The sequence below is a fragment of the Vulpes vulpes genome, chromosome 13 (genome assembly GCF_048418805.1).
Source record: "Vulpes vulpes isolate BD-2025 chromosome 13, VulVul3, whole genome shotgun sequence".
Classification (NCBI taxonomy): Eukaryota; Metazoa; Chordata; class Mammalia; order Carnivora; family Canidae; genus Vulpes; species Vulpes vulpes.
Window position 1 is genome coordinate 158,468,095 of NC_132792.1, and position 19,083 is coordinate 158,487,177.

Below are 19,083 nucleotides of genomic sequence, written 5' to 3' on the forward strand. Positions count from 1 at the left end.
GCCCCAGTTGCACAGCCCGTCTCCTCTCTGAGCTGCGTTGTCGCCCAGGCCTGGGTGGCAGACGGCCTGGCTGGGTGGCCAGGCGGCAGGAGGGCAGGGCCACGGGCAGGGCTGCTCCCCCGGGGCCTTTGCACAAGATGGAAACACCCTTCTCCTGAGCCTCCAGCCCTGAGCAGTTGAAATTCCTGTAGCTGTTGGGGCGGGGGCTGAGAACGGCTGGGCAGTGGGTGGGGCTGGGCACCGCCTGGGAGGGAGGGAGGGACAGCGGCTGGCGCTGACGCGGGGACCTGGTTTCTGTGAATCGCAAGCCCCAGGGCGCTTGGGCCTGCGTGGGGGGCTCTCCAGGGAGCACGGGGGCATGGCCTGAGGAAGCCAGGGGGCCCAGGGGGACGTCCCCAGACTTCTGGGAGAAACTGGGCCTTGAACCAAGTCCTGAGGGGTGGGGAACAGTTGGTGGGCAGAGAGGGAGCAAGAGCACTGCAGAGGCGGAGGGCATGTGTTCGGGGCTCACAGGATAACTCCTCCGTCCTGCGGCACAGTAAGATCGCAGCTGGACTAAGGGGCGGGGGGACAGTCCCTGGATCAGGCCTGCCACCCCGACCCTATTGCTGATTGTTACACCAAGTCTCTGTCATCCCCCCCCCCTCCCGGGCTCACTCTTTGCAGGGTTGAGGGGTGACCCGTTGGCAAAGCAACAACAGGTGCTTCCACCATCCCCAGGTCCCCTAAGCACCTGTGGCCAGGAGCGTGGGCTCTAATCACCCCCCAGAAGGAGGAAGCGGCTCTTCCAACTCAGGGCAAAGCCTCCCATGCAGGACAAGTCACCTGTCCTCTGACCGGGTCCTGGGGCTCCCTGTGGGGGGAGGGCCAGCCTCGCAGGCTGACAGGCACAGAGCACACAGGTGTGCTGCTCTGAGGGCTGCTGTTTCCCCAGGTGGGCGGGCGAGGGGAGAGCCGGGCTGGGGCAGAGAGTACCAGCCCCTTCCCTCACGGCCTGGGCCCTGGGCCCACCTCCAGCTGGCTCATGGGAGCTTTGGCTGCCGCTCAGGCCCCGCACTCTGGGAGATCCGAGGTGCTCCTCCGTCTGTAGCATGCGTGTGCTGGGAGGAGTCCCGGCTCTGAAGCCATGAGCCTGGGTTCAAATCCCAGCTTCTCCACTTGCTAACTGCATGGCCCTTGTCATGTTGCTCAAGCCATCAAGTCTCAGTGTCCTATGAACGTGGGGAGGAGACCTGAGGGCCTTGTGGGGGGCAGAGTTGGCCAAAGAGAACACGTGTCACGGAGCCAGCACAGGCCTGGCACAGAGGACAGGCAGGCACGTGCGGGGATGTCATGGAGGAGAAGGGGTGAGCTTACCCTCCCACCGCCCCAGTCAGCAGCATTTCCCCCCAGTTCCCACTCAATCTTCCTCCTGTAGGGCCAACAGGGCAGGCTGGACTTTCAGAGGAGAAGCCAAGCCCAGAATGGTGATGACCCACAGCCACCCCATGGCGACATGGACGCCACAGTGGCCTGGCCTGCCCTCCTGGCCAGCGGGGACCCCAGCTCGGGCTGATCCCAGAGCCTGGCCCTGAGGCCTGTCGGTGAGCCCAGCACAGAGGAGAGCCAGGGTGGGTACTGCTCCACCCTTTCCAGAAACCAGGCTGCAGTGTCAGCAACTTGCACCTGGGAGCAAGTTCTGCTCACCTCCATCCAGGCAGTGGCACGGACCTGGGACAGCCGAGGGACAGTCAGCAGCAGCAGCAGGCTCTTGTCCCCCCCGGTCCCCTGTGGTCTGGGCACAGAGAAGGCCTGACCCTGGAACACGGAGGGAAGAGAAGCCACCGGGGGCTCCGTGAAAGGCCACAGATAAGGAGCCAGCTAGGAGCCACATGGGCCACTCAACTTGCCCGCACTTTGAGTCCTTGGAAGGGGCTGGCTACGGGCTACGACCAAAACGGCAGCGCCGGCGGCCTACACGTGCTAGCCCGTTGCCAGCCACTATCTCACTAAGCGGCCTGACAACACGCAGGGGGCTCAGGCACCAGGAGGGCAGTCACTCGCCAAGGCCACAGAGCTGGGAAGCACAGGACCCGAGTTTGACGGGAGAAAGTGAGGCTGTGGGTTCAGAGCCTGGGGTCCCCAGCTGGAGGAGCTGGTCCCCAGGCCAGCAGCCCCTGGAGACCCATCAGCGTCTCTTGGCTTCTCCTTCTCAGAAGTGGGTTTCTCGTGCGAATGCCTTTCATGACTTGAGTTTGTTTAGAGAGAAAATCTGATGACAGGAGGATGGCGGGGGGCAGGGGTGTCTCTCTCTCTCTGACCCAGGGCTGGGCAGAGCTTGGAGGACGTTTTCCCTGAGATCCGAGATCTGACAGGTGACAGGTGTGCCCAAAGCAGGGGGAGGTGGGAGCCTCGTGGAGACGGTGGTGCCTGGGGCTTTGCCGGGGACGGTGCAGGGGGCATCGGGGGTCCAGGGCAAGCCACCCTGCTGCAGCCTCACCCAGCTCCCTGGGCTCAGGGGGCCCAGCCAACTCTTGGCCATCCTCTCACCCTCAGCGTTTGGTTCAGCTCCCGCTGCATGGTGTCACTGTGCACGAGGGTGACAGCGTCGTGAATGAACCAGGGGGCACGTGTGCATGCCCCACTGCCCCACGCCCCTCCCATGTGAGTCCATCGCCGTGTGCTTCAGGGCACACACCCGTGGTCCCTCCGTTCCCTAGGAATGACCGGGGAGGGCTCCCGTCTGGAAGCAGCCCTCGAGTCACCCCGCAGAGTTCTTGCCCAGGTGCCATGACAGGGACCTAGACGGGGCGCCACGGAGCCAGAGCACGGCAAGCGCTGGGTGCGGACGGTGTGCAGGGCACTCACAGGGTCTTCCCTGAACACCGAGTGACTTCAGGACAAAAGAGATAAGTGGGACCTGGCGTCAGGGGCCCTAGGAGGAAGTCAGCAAGGCCACCTCCGCACCCCGCTCAGGGTAGGGTCATTGACGGAGATACTACACCGACTAGGGCGGAGGGATGATCACGAGGACCCTGCTGGGAAAGGAGGTGCAGGGAGCAGGACCCAGGACTGCAGCGTCATCCCCTCCTGCCAGAGGCAGGGACAGAGGACATGGAGCCCCCATGGGGATTTGGCAGTTGGAAAATTCTGGAGTGCTGGATCCAACGCCCCTCTCGCGGGTAGCAGGGTGGGTGGGGCTACCGTGCCTCTCCCAGAGACGACAGTGGGAGCCCTCTCTGGGCTTGAGACCCAGCCTCCCACCTCCCGCATCTGGGGCCCTTCCAGAGGCCCTTCTGCTCCCCACCAGAAGCCCCTGGATCCGGGATGACAGGGCTCTTCACGCACAGCGGGCCGGTGCTCCCTCTAGGGCTCCGTCTGTGCTGCTCCCTCTTTCCATCCCCAATCCCTGTCCTTGACCTTCTGCTCATCCTCGGAGACTTGGTGGCGAATGCTTTTCCTCCAGAAAGCCCTCCTGCCCTCCAGTGCCGGGTGGGGTGGCTCCTGTCTGTGCTGCCCCAGCACCCCCGCCCTGCCTGCTGTGACTCAGAGCTGGAGTCTTCTGTTTGCTGCTTCTCTCCCACTGGGCTATGAGTTCCACGAGGGCAGGCACGTGCCTGTTCAAGTCACAGCATCACCTACGCCTGACACAGCGCCTAGCACATATGAGGTGCTCAGGAGACATGGACGGATGGACGGATGGATGGGCGGATGGACAGATGGGTGGATGGATGGGTGGATGGACAGATGGATGGATGGATGGATGGACAGACACATGGATGGATGGATGATGGATGGAGGGATGACAGATGGAAGGATGGATGGATAGATGGATCAATAGATGGATGGATGGATGGATGGATGGATGGATGGAAGGATGGACAGATGGATGGATGGATGGATGGATGGAAGGACGGGTAGACAGATGGACAGATGGATGGATGGATGGATGGATGGATGGATGGATGGATGGGCAGATGGATGGACAGATAAGTGGACGGATGGATGGAAAGATGGACAGACAGAAGGATGGATGGAGGGATGGATGGGTGGGTGGTTAGATGGTGGATGGACAGATGGATGGTGGATGGACAGATGGATGGATGGATGGATAGGAAAGGAGGCCAAGACCCCAGGCTAAGCCCCTGCTCATTGCCCAGAGGCCACACCCCTTTCATCTCTGTGTCTCGGCATCTATCACCGCGCTTGGCCCGTGGTGCAGGGGAAGGGGGTCTCTACTGTCTCTTGAGAGCCAGGGGACGGTGCCTGCAGGCACAGACACCAGGGACACTGTGGTGCTAGAAGTAGAAGTGTGGGTGCAGTTACAGGAGGGCCCAGGGTGCCCAGAGTAAGGAGAAATGAATCACTGTGCGTGGAAGCGCGTGGGAAGCCTTCCCAGGGACCGTGGGGCTCCCTTTGGTGGATGACAGGTGGAGAACTGAGGGAAGGCCTTGCAGGCAGAGGGAGCAGCTGCAGCAGAGGCGTGGGGGCGCCGCGTTCAGGGCTCCCCCTAGGGAGCTGTTGAGCCGGGTGCTCTCCCATCTCACATGGTTCCCCTTCTGCCGATGGGGCCCAAGGCCGCCGCGCCGTCTTCCACTCAGGGAGCCCCTGGTCCCTGGTTCGCGCGCACGCCCCAGAGGACGCGCCAGTGGCGGGAGGGGAGAAAGCCGCGGCGCTGGGACCAGCCCACGCCTCTCAGCAGCTCAGCTCGGCCTGAAGGGCCACCTGACGACCCCGGCCCTCCTTCCCCTCGGACGCCTGCTTCCTAGGCCCGGGCCAGAAAGAGAAAGAGAACAGGCTCATCCAAGAAGGCCTCCATTGTTCCCAAGGAGTGACTCACACGGGAAACCTTGTCCTGATGCTCAGGACGCTGGGCACGTCCCCCGGGGCCTCGCGGTGACTCACGGCGGCCCGGCACAAGGCCTCCTGCTGGGTGTGATTCGGGGCCAGCGCCCCCTCGCCTCCCGAGCAGGTGGACGGGGCTCCTTTGAGTTTGGCAGTTACCAGCGGCCCGTGTCCCCGAGGGGCGTGTGCCTCCAAGGGGCCCGAGTCCCCCAGGGGCTGCTCTCGGCCCTGACTCCCTGTGAGACAGGCTCTCACCTCAGCTCCCCTCCCTCTGAAGAGCTGCTGACAGAAAGGCACACAGTGTGCGTTGGCTTTTATTATGGGCATGCGTGGCACGTGGGGTGCATGCGTGGCACTTGGGGGTGCATGCGTGGGCACGTGGGGGGACAGGTGCACAGCAGCTTCCGGCCGGGCCAGCTCCTGGTTTCCAGACACCAGCCTGCCTCCAGCGCCCGGGGGGCCCCAGGGACTGGGGGCGAGCGGGACGGGGCGCCGGCGAGGATCTTTGGTCAAGGCGACTGCTGCCCCTACTTCCAGCGCCCGGTGACCTTGGCCTTTCCGCGGGTCTTGGAGCTGCCAGAGAAGCGGGGCGCCGTCAGAAGCGGGACACAGGCCGGGGCAGCAGGTCTCCGCAGGGAGGGGGCGCAGGTGGCCGATGGGGAGGGTCGACAGGGCGGCCTGGAGCTGCCTCCGAGCCTCGGGCTGGGGTGAGTCCCCACGGGCCCTGCACCCCGTTCCCCGTGGAGCAGTGACCCCGGGGGAGCCCAAGGAGGAAGCAGCCTGTGCCCTGAAGCGGAGGAGGCAGGGGTGGGAGCCGGAGCCCTCAGAGGAGGAGCGGGATGGCTAGGACCTGGGGCAGGAGGAGGCAGGCCGGGCTGGAGGAAGGACCTAGAAACTTACACTTTCTGGTTATCATTGATTCTGTTCCGGAGAACATTGATCTGTAAGTGAGAAAGACAGTAACCTGGGAGCTCAGGGACTCAGGTCCCAGGTGGCTGGGGATGAGGGGGAAGCTGGCTTAGCACAGCTGTGGAGGAGGAGGGGGGAGGGGGAGGAGGAGGAGGAAAGATGGGGGAGGGGGTAGGAGAGGGAGGGGGGAGGGGGCCCGAGCAGCAGCACTGTGAGATCCAGAGGGCCCCAGGCCAGGAGCAGAAGCCAGGCAGAGGCTTCCCGGCCACCCCTCGGGGCTGTCGCTGTGGGGTCCCAGAGCCACAGAGGGCTCGGGACAGGGTGGCACAAAGAGGCCTGAGCCCCGGTGCAAGGCCGGGGCTCAGGAAGCCCCCAGGCAGCCACAGCCCCCAGGGCCCCAGCCGTCCCCGCCCTGGACCCAAGGGGAGGAGGGGGGCCCGGGCCTGGGGGCTGGGGAGCCGCTAACACCTCCTGCGCCCGCGGGGTGCCCGGCGCCCTCTGTTCCGTCGTGAGCCCTCTTCCCAACTGTTTGCCCGCAGGATTATCACGAGGTATGACCTCATCCACGCGAAAGCGCTTCAAGGGGCCTCGCAGAGCCATCACTGCGACTGTCACCATTACCCCCCCACCCCTCACCGTGGCCTGCGGGCATCCTCGTCATTTCGATGGGAAACAGAAAAGAGGAGAGCTAAGCGACTGGCCCGGGTCACGCGGGTGAGGGCCGAGCCACGGACCTGGCGGTGCGGCCACCACGTGCACGCTCCCGTCACCACACGGGGACATCCGTGCGGCCGCGGGGGCCTGAGCGGTGCCCGGAGGAGGGACCCTGCGCGGGAGGTGCCCGAGGCAGCCCCCAAGGGGAAGCTGCACTCCTGGGGCCGACGGGCCTGTGGGGACCCGCACCCCCCAGCCGACTCCAGCCTGCTGCCGGGACACCTGGGACCCCTCGGCGGGCTGGGTGCACCCCAGGGCCTCAGAGTCCGTGGGGACGGGAGACCCAGCTGCCGGGGCGGGGGCCTCCTCTGCACCCGGAGCCCTGCTCTGTGCACCCGGCTCCCTCGTCTGTCTGGGCGGCTGCCTTGAGGCCTCAGGAAGGAGGGGAGGGGGACCCCCCAGGGCAGACCCCCCAACATGGGTCTTTGCTCCGGCCCCGCCAGTGAACCATCAGAGCTCCGCAGGGAGCAGTGGCCGGTGGTGGACCCTGAGCACCGTCAGGGACGAGACCCCGAGTGCAGGGTGACAGGGTCGGGGAAGGGGCCTGACTGGCAGCGCCGAGGGGACCCACTGACCCAGGAGGGGCGTGGTGGGGTCGGGGTTGGGGGGAGCAGCTCACTTCGTATTTCTGCTGCTTGAACTTCTCCTGCAGGTCAAACTTCTCAGCCTCCAGGTTGTAGATGCTCTGCCACAGTTCCTTGGCCTTCTCCCTGCGCAGCCGAGCGGGGCCGGGCGGGGGCCCTAAGGGGGGGCCTTCCTCCCGAAGGGCCCCGGGCCCCAGAGGCCCCAGCCCTCCTGCACCCCAGGCCGGCCTAGGTCCCCAGCCCACCCGCTCAGCGTGGCGCCCAGATGGCAGTGCCCAGGGCTTGGGGAGACAACCAGGGGCCGGAGGACCGAGGTCTGGGGAGGGGCAAGGCCCTGCAGCACCGCAGAGCACAGTCGGATCCCCGTGTTCCCCCCCCACCCCCAGAAGGGGTCTACTCAGTGCTCCCTCCCTGTTGGCCAAGCAGACCCGGCTGGACCTGCTCAGGCCCAGCTCCCGGCCACCAGGCCGGTCTTTGGGAAAATATGTGGTGTGACCGCGCCCCCTGGAGGTGTGTGGTGAGAATGCGCCCCCTGCCCTCCCCTCCCGCTTCCCCTCTGTTCCCCCCCTTCCTTCTGCCCCCAGTCCTCCCCCCACCCTTCCCTCTGCCCCCCCCGCCCCGCCTCTGCCCCCTGCCCTCCCCTCTGCCCTCCCCTCTGCTCCCCTGCCTTCCCCCCTGCCCTCCCCTCTCCTCCACCACCCTCCCGTCCACCACCACCCCCCTCTGCTCCCCCACCCTCCCCTCCCCCCCCGCCCTCCCCTCGCAGATGCTGCCCCTGCACCCTCAGTCCCCACCTCAGCTGGTCCTCATTCAGGTGGTCGATGGCCAGCACCTTCCTCCTCTCAGCCAGAATCTTCTTCTTCTTTTCCCGCTCCGTCTGCCTCTTCCCACTTTTCCGCTCGGTCTGGAGAGGGTGATGAGCAGGGCGGGGGGGGAGGGGGGGGTTAGCTAGAGAACATCTCCTCCCTCTCCCCCGCCCCTCCCAAACCCAGATAGGGAATAGGGCAAGGCCTGCAGCAGGACCGGGCCCTTATCCTCTTCCTCCTGAGACACCCACATGCCACCAACTGCCTGGATTTCCCGGAGAAACTGAGGCAGGGGCAAGGAGGGCCGTTTCAGTCCCTTACTCCTTGGCGGCTCCCTCCTCCCACTAGCCCACTGTCCACGCTCCTCCCCCCACCGGCCCCCTCCCGCCCAGGGAGCCCCCAGAGCCACAAGGAGGAAGAGGGTTAGAGGTTTCTGTACCCACCTGGGCCTGCAGAGCCAGGACACCATGAGAGAAAGACCCAGAGAGAAAGAAGGAGACCCGGACAGAGACACAGAGGGAGGGCAGGGCCCGGGGCCGAAGGCAAAGGCAGGAGACACAGGGGGAGAAGGAGAAGGCGATTCAGACCCCGCAGTGGCAGGAGGTGCTGCCTGGAGAGCAGGCGGGCCCGGGGCGGCTGGAGGGCCCTGGCGGGGGGGGGGGGGGGGGGGGGGGGGGGGGGGGGGGGGGGGGGCCGCTCTGAGCTGGGGACGTGGGAGGCCTAAGGAACCGTCCCGGTGGCTCCACTGCCTGGAGAAAACCCATCTGGTAGCTCCTGTCCCCCCTTGAGAACGGGGTACCAGTGGGAGGGGGCGCGAGCACGTGCGCAGGAGCAAAGCCTCTGAGGGTGCTCGGGCGCTCCCGTGACCTCGGCACAGGGGGGCGGGCCTCGCACCTGTCTCCAGGTGAGCGGGCTGGGCTCTGAGCGGCCTGAGGCCACGGCCGGAAGGGGCACATCCGGGCTCCCACCAGGGCCCCGATCCTAGGCGCAGGGCTCTTCCAGACGCACTGTCCCCCCCCCAGGGCCCGGGGCACGGCTGACACGGGGTCGGGGCCTCCGCCTGCAGCCCCACCGCCAGCAGCCCCTCCTGGGGAAGGCCCAGGCAGGAGGAAGAGGATGCTTGGGTCTCACACGGTGGGAACCCAGCTCGAGGGCGGTGGACACCCCGCCCCTCCCACTCCAGTGCCCTGAAGCCAGCTGCTCCCGGCGCACCTTCTGGATGTAGCCCCCAAAGTGCATCATGTTGGACAAGGCCTTCTTCTTCCGGGCCTCGTCCTCGGCCTTCCTCCTGTTCTCCTCCTCCTCTCGTCGGGCTCTCTCCTCCTGGTTAGCAGGGGGAGCAGGAGCGCAGATCAGGGGTGGAGGCACAAACCCCCGCGCGGGCTGAAGGCTGGGGTCCCCGCGGTCCCACGAGTGGAGCTTTCTCTCCACCAGGCAAGAAGCCCCCTGCATGGACCCCCCAGCACAGGGCCTGGCACCCGGGAGGAGGTTCCCCAAGTGAGGGTCACGTGCTCCCGTCAGGCGGGGAGCCCCCGAGGGGGCCTGTTGCTCTGGGGGCACAAGGAGGGGAACTTCTGCTCCTACGGAGTCGGCACAGGACCCGGAGGCACCGGAGACACCAGCCGCCCCATAGTGAGTTTGTGCCTTTCAGCCCCTGTGGCTCACCTGGCCCCCCCACCCTGCGGCTCACCTGGCCCCCCCATCCTGTAGCTCACCTGGCCCCCACCCTGTGGCTCACCTGGCCCCCCACCCTGTGGCTCACCTGGCCCCCCCCCATCCTGTAGCTCACCTGGCCCCCACCCTGTGGCTCACCTGGCCCCCCACCCTGTGGCTCACCTGGCCCCCCCACCCTGTGGCTCACTTTGCTCCCCACCCTGTGGCTCACCTGGCCCCCCCCAACTCTGTGGCTCACCTTTCCCCCCCACTCCTGCCTCTGGCGACTACAATGTGTTCTCTGCATCCACAAACTTGCTTTGGTTTTCATTTTTGTTTCGTTTTAGATTCCATATATGTGAAATCATGCGGGGGCGCCCGGGGGGGCTCAGCGCGTTGAGCGTCTGCCCTCAGCTCAGGTCATGATCCCGGGTTCTGGGGTCCAGCCCACGTCGGGCTCCCCACTCAGTGAAGGGTCCGCTTCTCCCTCCCCTGCTCCCTCTGCTCCTCCCAGCGCCTGCCTTGCTCATGCTTGCACAAGCTCACTCTGGCTCAGATAAACACTTAGAATCTTTAACAAAAAATCAAGTGGGTGAAATCCTACGGTACTTGCCCTTCACTGTCCGACTTACTCAGCGTAACACCCTCTAGGTCCAACCACGTTCTCACAAATAGCAAAGGTTCCTTCTTGTTTCATGGCCGAGTAATATTCCTGTGTCCGTGTGTGTGTGTCGGTGTACATGTGTGTCCGTGTGCCGTGTGTCCGTGTGTCCGTGTGTCCGTGTGCCGTGTGCCGTGTGTGTGCATGTGTGCGTGTGTGTGCACACACTTTCTTTATCCCCCCCTCCATCGCTGGACACAGGGGTTGCCTTCAGGTCTTTGCTCCCGTGAATAAGGCTGCAATGACCGGGGTGCAGATGTGTTGCTGCTGGGGGTTTCGTGTTCGGGGGAACACCCAGAAGTGGAACTGCTGGACGGAGAGTCCCATAAAATTCTAGGTTCGTGAGGCCCCGACGTTTGTGTCCTGCCGGCCGCTGCTCGCCAGAACCCAGACAAGCGCAGCACTCACCGGGGGCTCGCTGACCGGACCAGGGCGTGTGAAGGCAGAGGGGGCGGGGGCTGGAAGGCGCTGGCAGCAGGGTGGGGGGCTCGGTGGGCCCTGCACTGGGGTCACTCACAGCCAGGCGAGTCTGACGCTCCTTCTCCCGCTCGTTCCGGATGCGCTGCTGCTCGGCCCGCTCTGCCCGCCGCTTCTCCTACGGGGGAGAGGCCAAGCCTGCCCAGGGCGCGCACAGGCCCAGGTGTCAGCAGAGGTGCAGGGACCACCCAGGGGACAGGCGGCCAGAGAACCCTCACGGGATGCCCCGCCCCTGAGCCTCAGGGCAAGGAATGCGCTTCCTCCGAGGGCTTCGGCCGCCAGCTGCACGCACACAGTCAGGCCGACAGGTGGGCCAGCTCCCGGCCCGGCTAAATAAAGATGGGCCGACACCGAACAGCACTCGTCATGGGGCTGTCCTCAACCACTCGAAAAATGCCAGGCGGCTGGTCCCGTCTCCCCGAGGGCTGTGCCCCGGCCCCCGCCCGGCCCTGGCAGCTGCTCTGTGTCCCCCGACAGGTGGCCGAATCCTCAGCTGCCAGCCAGCGCCATGCAGCCAGTTTGGTGGAGAGGAAAACAGAGCAAACCAGAGGACCTCCCTCCCCCAGCAGGATTCGGGATCGCAGAGGCCACAGCGTCACCCCGAGTGGGTGCGGGAGCTGCGCCCAGGGGGAGGCAGGCGGGGGCGGGGGCGCAGCCAGAGCCCGGGCCACCCAAGGGGAGCCGCCCAGACCGTCTGGGGGGTGGGGAGTGAGCAGGGCCCCAGGAGGCACGGGCCAGGGGCTCCCGGGCACGCAGACCCTGACGGAGAGCCCACCCCGGGTGGGGAAGGGGCCCCAGGGAGGGCTGCCCGGGCACAGGGGCCTCTGGGGGTGATTCCACGGGAGGCTGGACACCCACAATCCTGTCTTTGAGTGAAATCAGCTCCTCTTCCTCTTTCTTCCTGTTCTCAAAGTGAGCCTCGATCAGCGTCTGCAGTTCGTTCAGGTCCTTCTCCATGCGCTTCCGGTGGATGTCCTGCGGACGCACGCGGGCTCAGAGGCCCCCACGGGCCGGGGAAGCGGCTGCGGGGCGCCCCCTCCGCAGCACAGACGGGACGGGCAGGCTGGACGCCCGGCCGGCAGGGGCCACGGTGGCCCGGGCCCAGGAGGAGGCCCAGTGGGGGTGCTGAGCGCCTCCCGCCTGCCATGCCCCCCCCCCAGGTCACAGGGTGTCTCCCTCGGGGTCCCTGCAAGCACTCCCAGCCCAGGCCCGCTCTCCCCACAGGCACGCTCACGTCAAAGTCTACTCTCTCTCCATCCGGGATCTTGGGTGGCACCAGGTTGGGCATGAATGGCCTATGGGACAGAAGAGGGGGGAACCGGGGAATGTACCCCAACCCCGGCCCCCTGGGACCACGGGTGCCCAGGGCAACGGGGCCCCTCTCCTTCTTGCAGAAGTACGGCTGCTCCCGCGCTAGCACCCCGTGTCAGGTCTCACAGCAGGGACACTGAGCTCTGTCCCCTGTGCCCCCCTCCGTCGTCCCCATGCACCCACGACGTAGGCAGCGCCGGCCTGTCCACCAGGACAGAGGCTCAACAGCACACGCGGCTGACCCCACGGCATCTCCCCATGAGCCCGGAGGCCTGTGCTGTGGTCCCCGCCCCAGCGCATGCTTGCCGGGTGGCACCCGGTCCAGTGGGGCCAGGCCTCAGTTTCCCCGTTCACCCTCAGGTCTATGCAGGGCTGGACTGAGGTACCACAGTGTCCATCGCCAGGAAAGCGGATGGCGCTGGACGGATGAGCGGACCTGGGGCTGTGTCCAGGGCTGTTTCAGGGGGACCCACAGCCATGGGGCGAGGCCCACCCGTGGGGGCTGGGACAGGGTGAGCACCGCCCCAGAGGAGGCGCCCGCGGGCCCAGCACCCCAGCCCCCCCGGCCCCCTGCAGCCCTGCATGCACGGCACCACGCCGCCCCGCCCCACCCCCTGCCACACTTCGAAGCCCCCTAGGCCGCCCAGTTTCATTGCTTGGCTCCCGCAGATCTCTCCTCCCTCAGTTCCCACTTCAGCTACAAAGGAAGGTGTTCCAGCCACGCTGAGGGACGGGGGGTGGGTCTCTGTCCAGGGCCACGACTAGTCTGCCCCCCCGTGACGGGCTGTGCAGGCCGGGGCGGACTCCAGCCTCCACCGTCCCTCAGGCAGATTCTTGTGGGTACACACCCCGTACAACCGTACATGGCAGCCTGTGCCTGCTGCACCCCCAGCCCATGCCCACTGTGCCATACTGCCCTCCTGCCCACCCTGGTCAGCCCTCCTCCCTGGCCCTCTGCCCGCAGGGCTTCACAGGTGCAGCCCACTCACCTGGGCTTTGGTTTGGACTCCTCCACCGGGCCATCTGGAGAGAGAAGCCCAAAGCCACGGGGTCAGAAGGCCCCAGGTCTGGCCCCGGCTCTGCCCCCCATGGGCCTCCATTTCCCCATATGCACAGTGAATTCCTTCCAGCCCCGGGGATCCCTGGCTCCAGGAGTGTCACGAAGGTCACACCCCACACCCCCTGTGCCATAGCAGCTCCCGGGGGGACATCTCGGGGCACAGCGGGGTCCCCACAGGAAGCACACACGCCCAGAGGAAAATGCCCAGCCTTTCCTCGTTCACCAGTTCCGGGCAAGGCAGCTTTGCGTCCCAGGGAGGAGGCCCCCCCCCCCCACCCCGTGGCTGCCCCAGGGGGTCCTGGCCCCCCAGGCCCCGCCCAGGTCTCTGCCTCTCAGGTTGCCCCCTGGATCCCTGGCCACCAGGGCCCGGACGTGGACGGGCATGATGCCAAGACCCAGTTGCTGCCCCTCCCCTGCAGAGACGGGACCAGGACCACGGCACCCCGTAAAGCCTCCCCCGTGGCAGTGAGCACCGCGGCGACGTGCCACAGCCCCCATCTGTGTCTTGGGGTTTCCTCCCAGAGACGCCACGCTTCACAGATGACATTGCCTGAGCTCCAGGAGCCCGGAAGGTGTGGGTCCCCAATCTGGGCAGGACAGTGGTCCCCTCTCCCCGGGGCACCACCCGGGCAACTTCTCTGGAATGAGGGAGACAGGGGCTTGCAGCCCAACACCCAAAACCTGCGAGGTCACCAACTTCTGACCCCGCCCCGCCGAAGGCCTCCTCGCCCACCTCCCCGGAGGGAGTCCTGTGGGCAATCTCCCCCAGAGCTGCTTGCAGGGGTTCCCTTGACATCCCGATACGTCCCTCCTGAGGCCTTAAGCCCTCACCTTCGGCCTCTTTAGCCTCGCCTTCCTGGCCATCTCCTGCACAGAACAGGAGAAATCAGTAAGAGCCTCGTCCTAGGCTCAGGCTCCTGCCCGGAGGCTTCTCCCCACACGGGGCCTAAACCAAAGTGCACCCTGCCGGCTCCTGGGGCCACAGACATGGCCCTGGACCCAAGGGAGCACCCCGACAAGGGTCATGGCCCGGCCCGGGGCAGGTGGCGCTGGTGCGCAGGCTGCAGGGCGGGCTCCGGGGGGACGGCCTACGTCCACAGGGGTGCCCTTGGGTGCCCCCGCCGTGCCTCGAGACACCGCGACAAAGCCCCTCAAGCCCTCACGGCAGGCAGGCCTTACCCTCCGCGTTGGTCTCCTCCGTCGCAGCCTCACCTCCTGCCTCCTCTGCGGCCTCCTCTTCCTGCTCTGGAGGGCGAGCCAGACACCGTGAGTACCCAGGCCGCACCGGGAGGCAGCCCCGCGCCAGGGACCAAGGGCAGGGAGGTCGGCACCTCCCCGATCCGGGTGACTTTTGGGGCCACCGATATGAACGGCACTTCCGGGGCTGAACCAGAAGCTGCCAAACTACGGCCCAAGGGCCGAATGTGGCCCCCAGACTATTTCAGGAAATAAAGTTTTATTGGAGCCCAGCCGCATCCGCATCGATATCCTGCCGGCGGCTGCCTTTGCCCCCCTGCAGCAGGTCGTGTGGCCCGCGAAGCCTAAGACATTTACTATGCGCTCCCTTAGGGGAAATGCTTGCCGACCCTGCTACGCCCCGACGGAAGGGCATGAGGAGGCTTGGGCAGAGTCCTGCTGTTCCAGACCTGCCTCTGCCGGAGTTTAGGAATTGGAAATGGGGCCTGGAGACCTGTGCTCCCCCTGAAAGCCACTAGGAGGGCTGGAAGTCTGGGGTCGGAGCGTGTTAGGGTGTAGTTAGGGTGTAGTGGGTGCTGCGGGGAGCGGCAGAGGAGGGCTCACAGGCCTGGCAAGTCCCCGCTGGGGTGGGGACGTCTGGTGGCTCAGCTGCTGCTGCCTGACTTAGCACCTTTCCCCAACAGCCTCCCTGGCAATCACACGACTCCACCCCAGTCCCCCCACCCCACCCCGAATGTTCTACCCAATGATCCAGAGCTACGGGATTTATCCTGCTGCTGGAGAAGCGCCTGTCCTGGACTCAGTAACTCTAGGGTCCCTTCATGTGTATGTAAGAGAAACCAAAACAGCAAGACTATGGGTGGGTGGGTAGGTGGGTGGGTGGGTGAGATGCCCACCGTGTAGACATTTGTACTGTCTGGAGAGTCAGTAGGATTTTTCTATTTTCACCCCTCGGCTTGGCAGGATATGGACCCCACCCAAGTCAGGCACTTGGAGATAAGACGGGATGACGCCAGGCCCATGGCTCTGCCTGTGGGAGGTGCCTGCTAATGCTCCCTGACTGACGGGCTGACAAGTGCTGGCCTCCTGGCAGAGGGAGGCGAAAAAGCCTCAGGGCCGGAGGGAGAGGGGCCGGCCACCAATCAGCCTGCCTGGTGCTCTGGGTCCCCCGTTCCCACGTCTAGGCCTGGGGGTGCCTCTCTGGAAGAAGGTCCTTCCAGAAGGGGTGAGAGTAGACGGCTGGCAGCAAGAGTATGGCCAGTGTGGGGGTGCTCTTCAGGCCGCCTGATTAACCCCACCCCATGTGCCAATTCTCTGTGCAACGCCCCCCACCCTCCGCGGCTCCCAGGCTCCCCAGACCACCCACCGCGGCTCGAGACATCACTATTAGGAAGCTTTCTAAACCTCAGCCCAAGTGTGTCCCCCTTGCCCTAGTCCCGTCCCCGGGGGCTGGCACGAGCCCAGGCCCCCCCACACCCACCGCAGTGCACATGTGAAGGCTGACGTCATGTCCTTTCTGCTCTGGCTATTTCCAGTTCCCCCAGCTGCTCTTCAGATAACTGTGTCGCAGGCCCCTCACGCCCCGGCCGCGGCGCCTGGGTGCCGTCCAGCTCAGAGGGAGGGCCCAGTAGGTGCCGTGGGGGCAGAGAGAGGCCACCCGCTCCAGACAGTGGTGCCCCTCTGGGCCACATGCAGACCAGGCTAGGGGACGAGCCGCCCGGGGCCTTCCCGCCACCCAGCGCAGCACAGAGGTCAGGACCCGGGGGAAGGAGCAGCGGCCGGGCCCCTCCGAGGCCGGCAGGGAGTGAGGGAGCCGCCCCGCGCCCCTGGCCCCCCGGACCCCGGCCCGGCCACCCCGCTCCGCAGAGCAGGGCCGACCGCTGGGCCAGGCCCCGGACAGAGGGAGCAGAAAGCACAGGAAAGGAAAAGCTGTACTACCGTCGTCGTGCTCTCTCCAGTCCTCCTCTTCTGGGGGTCAGGGAGTGGCCGCAGCAGGGGGGAGAAGCGAGACAGGTTAGTCTGGGAGCAGGACAGGGACAGGCGTGGGATGGCGTGTGGCTCTGAGCGTGGGCTTCGGGGTCAAGCTCCAGCTCCAGCGCCCGATGCAACACTCGGAGCCACTTGGGCAATTCGCTTCTCAGCAGCTTCCCGGGCGCCTTGTCCGTAAAACGGACATGACCGTCCTCACTCCCGCGGGTGAGACGACAGGTGAGCTCTGGTGCCCGCGGACCCGCCCTCACCCGGCGCATGGGAAGCGTTCAGTGGTGCTAACGGGCCGACTCCTGTGGGCGCCCCAAAGGGCACGCTGCAAACGACCCACTGCCCTCAAACTCCTCCCGTGCACCCACTGGGAACGAGCCCCCGGGAGCCCGTGGGACACATCTGGTTGCTCAGGACCCAGAGGCCCGCAAGCCCCACGGGAGCGCCTGGTGTGGGCACGTTCCCGTCTGCCTGAAGGAAGCGCGGCCTGCGGGGAGGGGGGGGCCCAGGACGGAGCTTACAGAAACCACCTGCTCCCTCCTGGAGGAAGAGACACGGCCTGGTCCACCCCGCAGGCTTGGGGTCACCCACTTAGAGCCCGTTCTTGGTCATTAGGGCCACAGGGTCTTACGCCGCGGGAGGCGGGTGGAGTCCATTCACTGCCAACAAGGCACACGCTCCGTGGAGCTCGGTCCACCGCGCGGCAGAGAACTCCTTATTTTGTTAAGTCACGGCCAAATCCTACCGTGGCGGCAGGCAGGTTAGTCCCAGATCCGAAGGTCTGTATCTCAAGCACCAGCCCCTAAAATGCACGAGCTGGCAAGTCCTCAAAGCAAAGGAAAACCCGCCATCCCCAGAGCTCAAGCCGGGAACACAGCGGAAAGTGGAGCCAGCTGGATTTTTGATTCAAAAAATATTTCAAGGGCACCCGGGTGGCTCAGCGGTTGGGCGTCTGCCTTCGGCTCAGGGCGTGACCCCGGGGTCCCGGGATCGAGTCCCACATCGGGCTCCCTGCAAGGAGCCTGCTTCTCCCTCTGCCTGTGTGTCTGCTTCTCTGTGTATCTGCCATGAATCAGTGAATTTAATCTTTCAAAAAAAAAGATATTTCAACTAGCTTCTGATCTATTTCGTGTTCCTTGACTACCCGAGTGACTCCCGTGGCCCCTCTCGGTTTCCCCTGAGTTTCCCTTGCGTCTGCTCTTTGGCCAGGCACCCCGGAGCAGCCTCAACGGTGCGAGAGGCTCCTCGTTTTCCCTGGAAGGCCTGGGGAAGAAGGGGGACGGCTACGGAAGCCCCGGCTCGCTCCCTAGGCCCTCGGGGAGCCCCTTCTCCTGGTGCCCACACATGCTTGTGCTACAACAGCATTTCTGAGAATTTGCTGAGGCTCCAAGGGGCAGGATGCAACCCGCCTGGGTGCGAAGCCTGAGGGGACTGAGGGCGATTCCGGGCCCCTCGGGGGCTGGGATCTGAATCATTTCCGTGTGTCCAGCCCCCAGGAAGAGAGAGGGTTGGGGTGATCTTTCAGTGGGATACGGGACACAGAGCGAGGGAAGACTCATGAGAGCAGATGTCCCAGAGGGCGCCTGGGTGGAGCAGTCAGTTAAGGGCCCGACTCTTGGTTTTGGCTCAGATCATGATCTCAGGGGTCAAGCCCCACACGGGCTCCACGTTCAGTGGGGAATCTGCTTGCCCCTCCCCTCTGCCTCCCCCCTCCCCACCCGCGTTCTCTTTCTCTCTCTAAAAGACAAAATCTTTAAAAAAAAAAAAATGTTTCAGATAACTGAACACGTCCATAATCTCATTTGAAAAGTCCTTACCCTGAATGTTTTTAAGTGTGATAACGGTGTTATGGTCGTTTTCCTGTAAATAGCGCTTATCTTTTAGAGATGCCTAGCGAACTACTTAGGCACGAAATGCTAGGACGTCTGGGGATGACCTGGGATGTCTGCTCTACAATAACGGAGGCGAGATGAAGCTTAGATGAGAGAAGATTGGCCGCAGTGGATGACCGTTGAAGCCCGATGACGGGCGCTTGGGGAAGGGGGGGGCTGTGTAATTCTATTTTTGTTATTTTTATGTTGCATTTAAAACTTTCCTTGGTTAAAAAAAAAATTGGAGGAAAAAAATCAAAAATGATTCATTGGAAAAACTGATGGTTCTGTTTGAACAAAATGGCGGATGGGATGGCCGGGACCCAAGCCACCCAGGCTGGCCCTGACTCCCACTGGCGCTGCGGCTGTTGGAGGACCTTGGCTCAGCTGGGGGTGAGGGGCAGGGACAGACCAGCCGCTCTCCCAGGGCCCCCAGGACCCTGGATCCCCGGGTCTCTCTTTTCTGGCCCTCCCTCTGCCCGGGCTCCTACCTTCCACAGCTTCTTCTGCTCAGGAGAGAAGACCACGGCCGCAAGAGAGGAGAACACGTGGGGCAGTTTCCACGCAGGCTGCCCCCATGCAAATGAGTACACAGACGTGTGCTTACCTTCCTGCTCCCTGCGTGCAAGAAGACACGTTGTCAGCACACCCCCGTGCACACCCCCATGCACACCCCACATGCACACCCCACACGCACACCCCACACGCACACCCCACATGCACACCCCACACGCACACCCTACACCCCACACGCACACCCCACACGCACACACTGGCCTTTTTGAAGATAAGTCCCCCCTTAATTTCCCTCATTGCCTGATGGAGCCCACCCTCCTTGGGCCCCTACCAAGGCACCCCCTAACGGGCCCAGGCTTCTCACCAGGGCCTCCTGCCGCATCCCTAGCAAGCCCCCGCCTGGTCCCTCCAGCATCGGCCCACTTACCACCCTCTCCCTGCGCTGAGCTTCGCCAGGCTACACCCCACAACACCCTTCCCCCACCTTCTCTATCCAAATCCCCGCAGGTAAGCCCGACCA

General features: G+C 64.9%; 1 protein-coding gene across 2 annotated transcripts in view; it reads right to left on the reverse strand.

Annotated features, from left to right (window-relative positions):
* Window positions 1-5,120: 5,120 nt before the first annotated feature.
* TNNT2 (troponin T2, cardiac type) overlaps window positions 5,121-19,083 on the reverse strand; it is a 14,748-nt gene continuing 785 nt past the window's right edge. The window contains exons 2-15 of one of the 2 annotated variants that reach the window (XM_072733462.1): window positions 18,655-18,665; window positions 18,539-18,553; window positions 16,135-16,164; window positions 14,179-14,244; window positions 13,831-13,866; window positions 12,929-12,962; window positions 11,863-11,923; window positions 11,487-11,603; window positions 10,669-10,746; window positions 9,050-9,160; window positions 7,826-7,935; window positions 7,067-7,157; window positions 5,725-5,765; window positions 5,121-5,397 (exon numbers count right to left, since the gene is read on the reverse strand). In XM_072733462.1, coding sequence (XP_072589563.1) covers window positions 5,352-5,397; window positions 5,725-5,765; window positions 7,067-7,157; window positions 7,826-7,935; window positions 9,050-9,160; window positions 10,669-10,746; window positions 11,487-11,603; window positions 11,863-11,923; window positions 12,929-12,962; window positions 13,831-13,866; window positions 14,179-14,244; window positions 16,135-16,164; window positions 18,539-18,553; window positions 18,655-18,665 — 847 coding nt within the window. In that variant the 3' untranslated portion in view covers window positions 5,121-5,351. Of the gene's footprint in view, window positions 5,398-5,724; window positions 5,766-7,066; window positions 7,158-7,825; window positions 7,936-9,049; window positions 9,161-10,668; window positions 10,747-11,486; window positions 11,604-11,862; window positions 11,924-12,928; window positions 12,963-13,830; window positions 13,867-14,178; window positions 14,245-16,134; window positions 16,263-18,538; window positions 18,554-18,654; window positions 18,666-19,083 lie in introns of those variants that run through there. The other variant, XM_072733461.1, reaches the window with a different exon arrangement.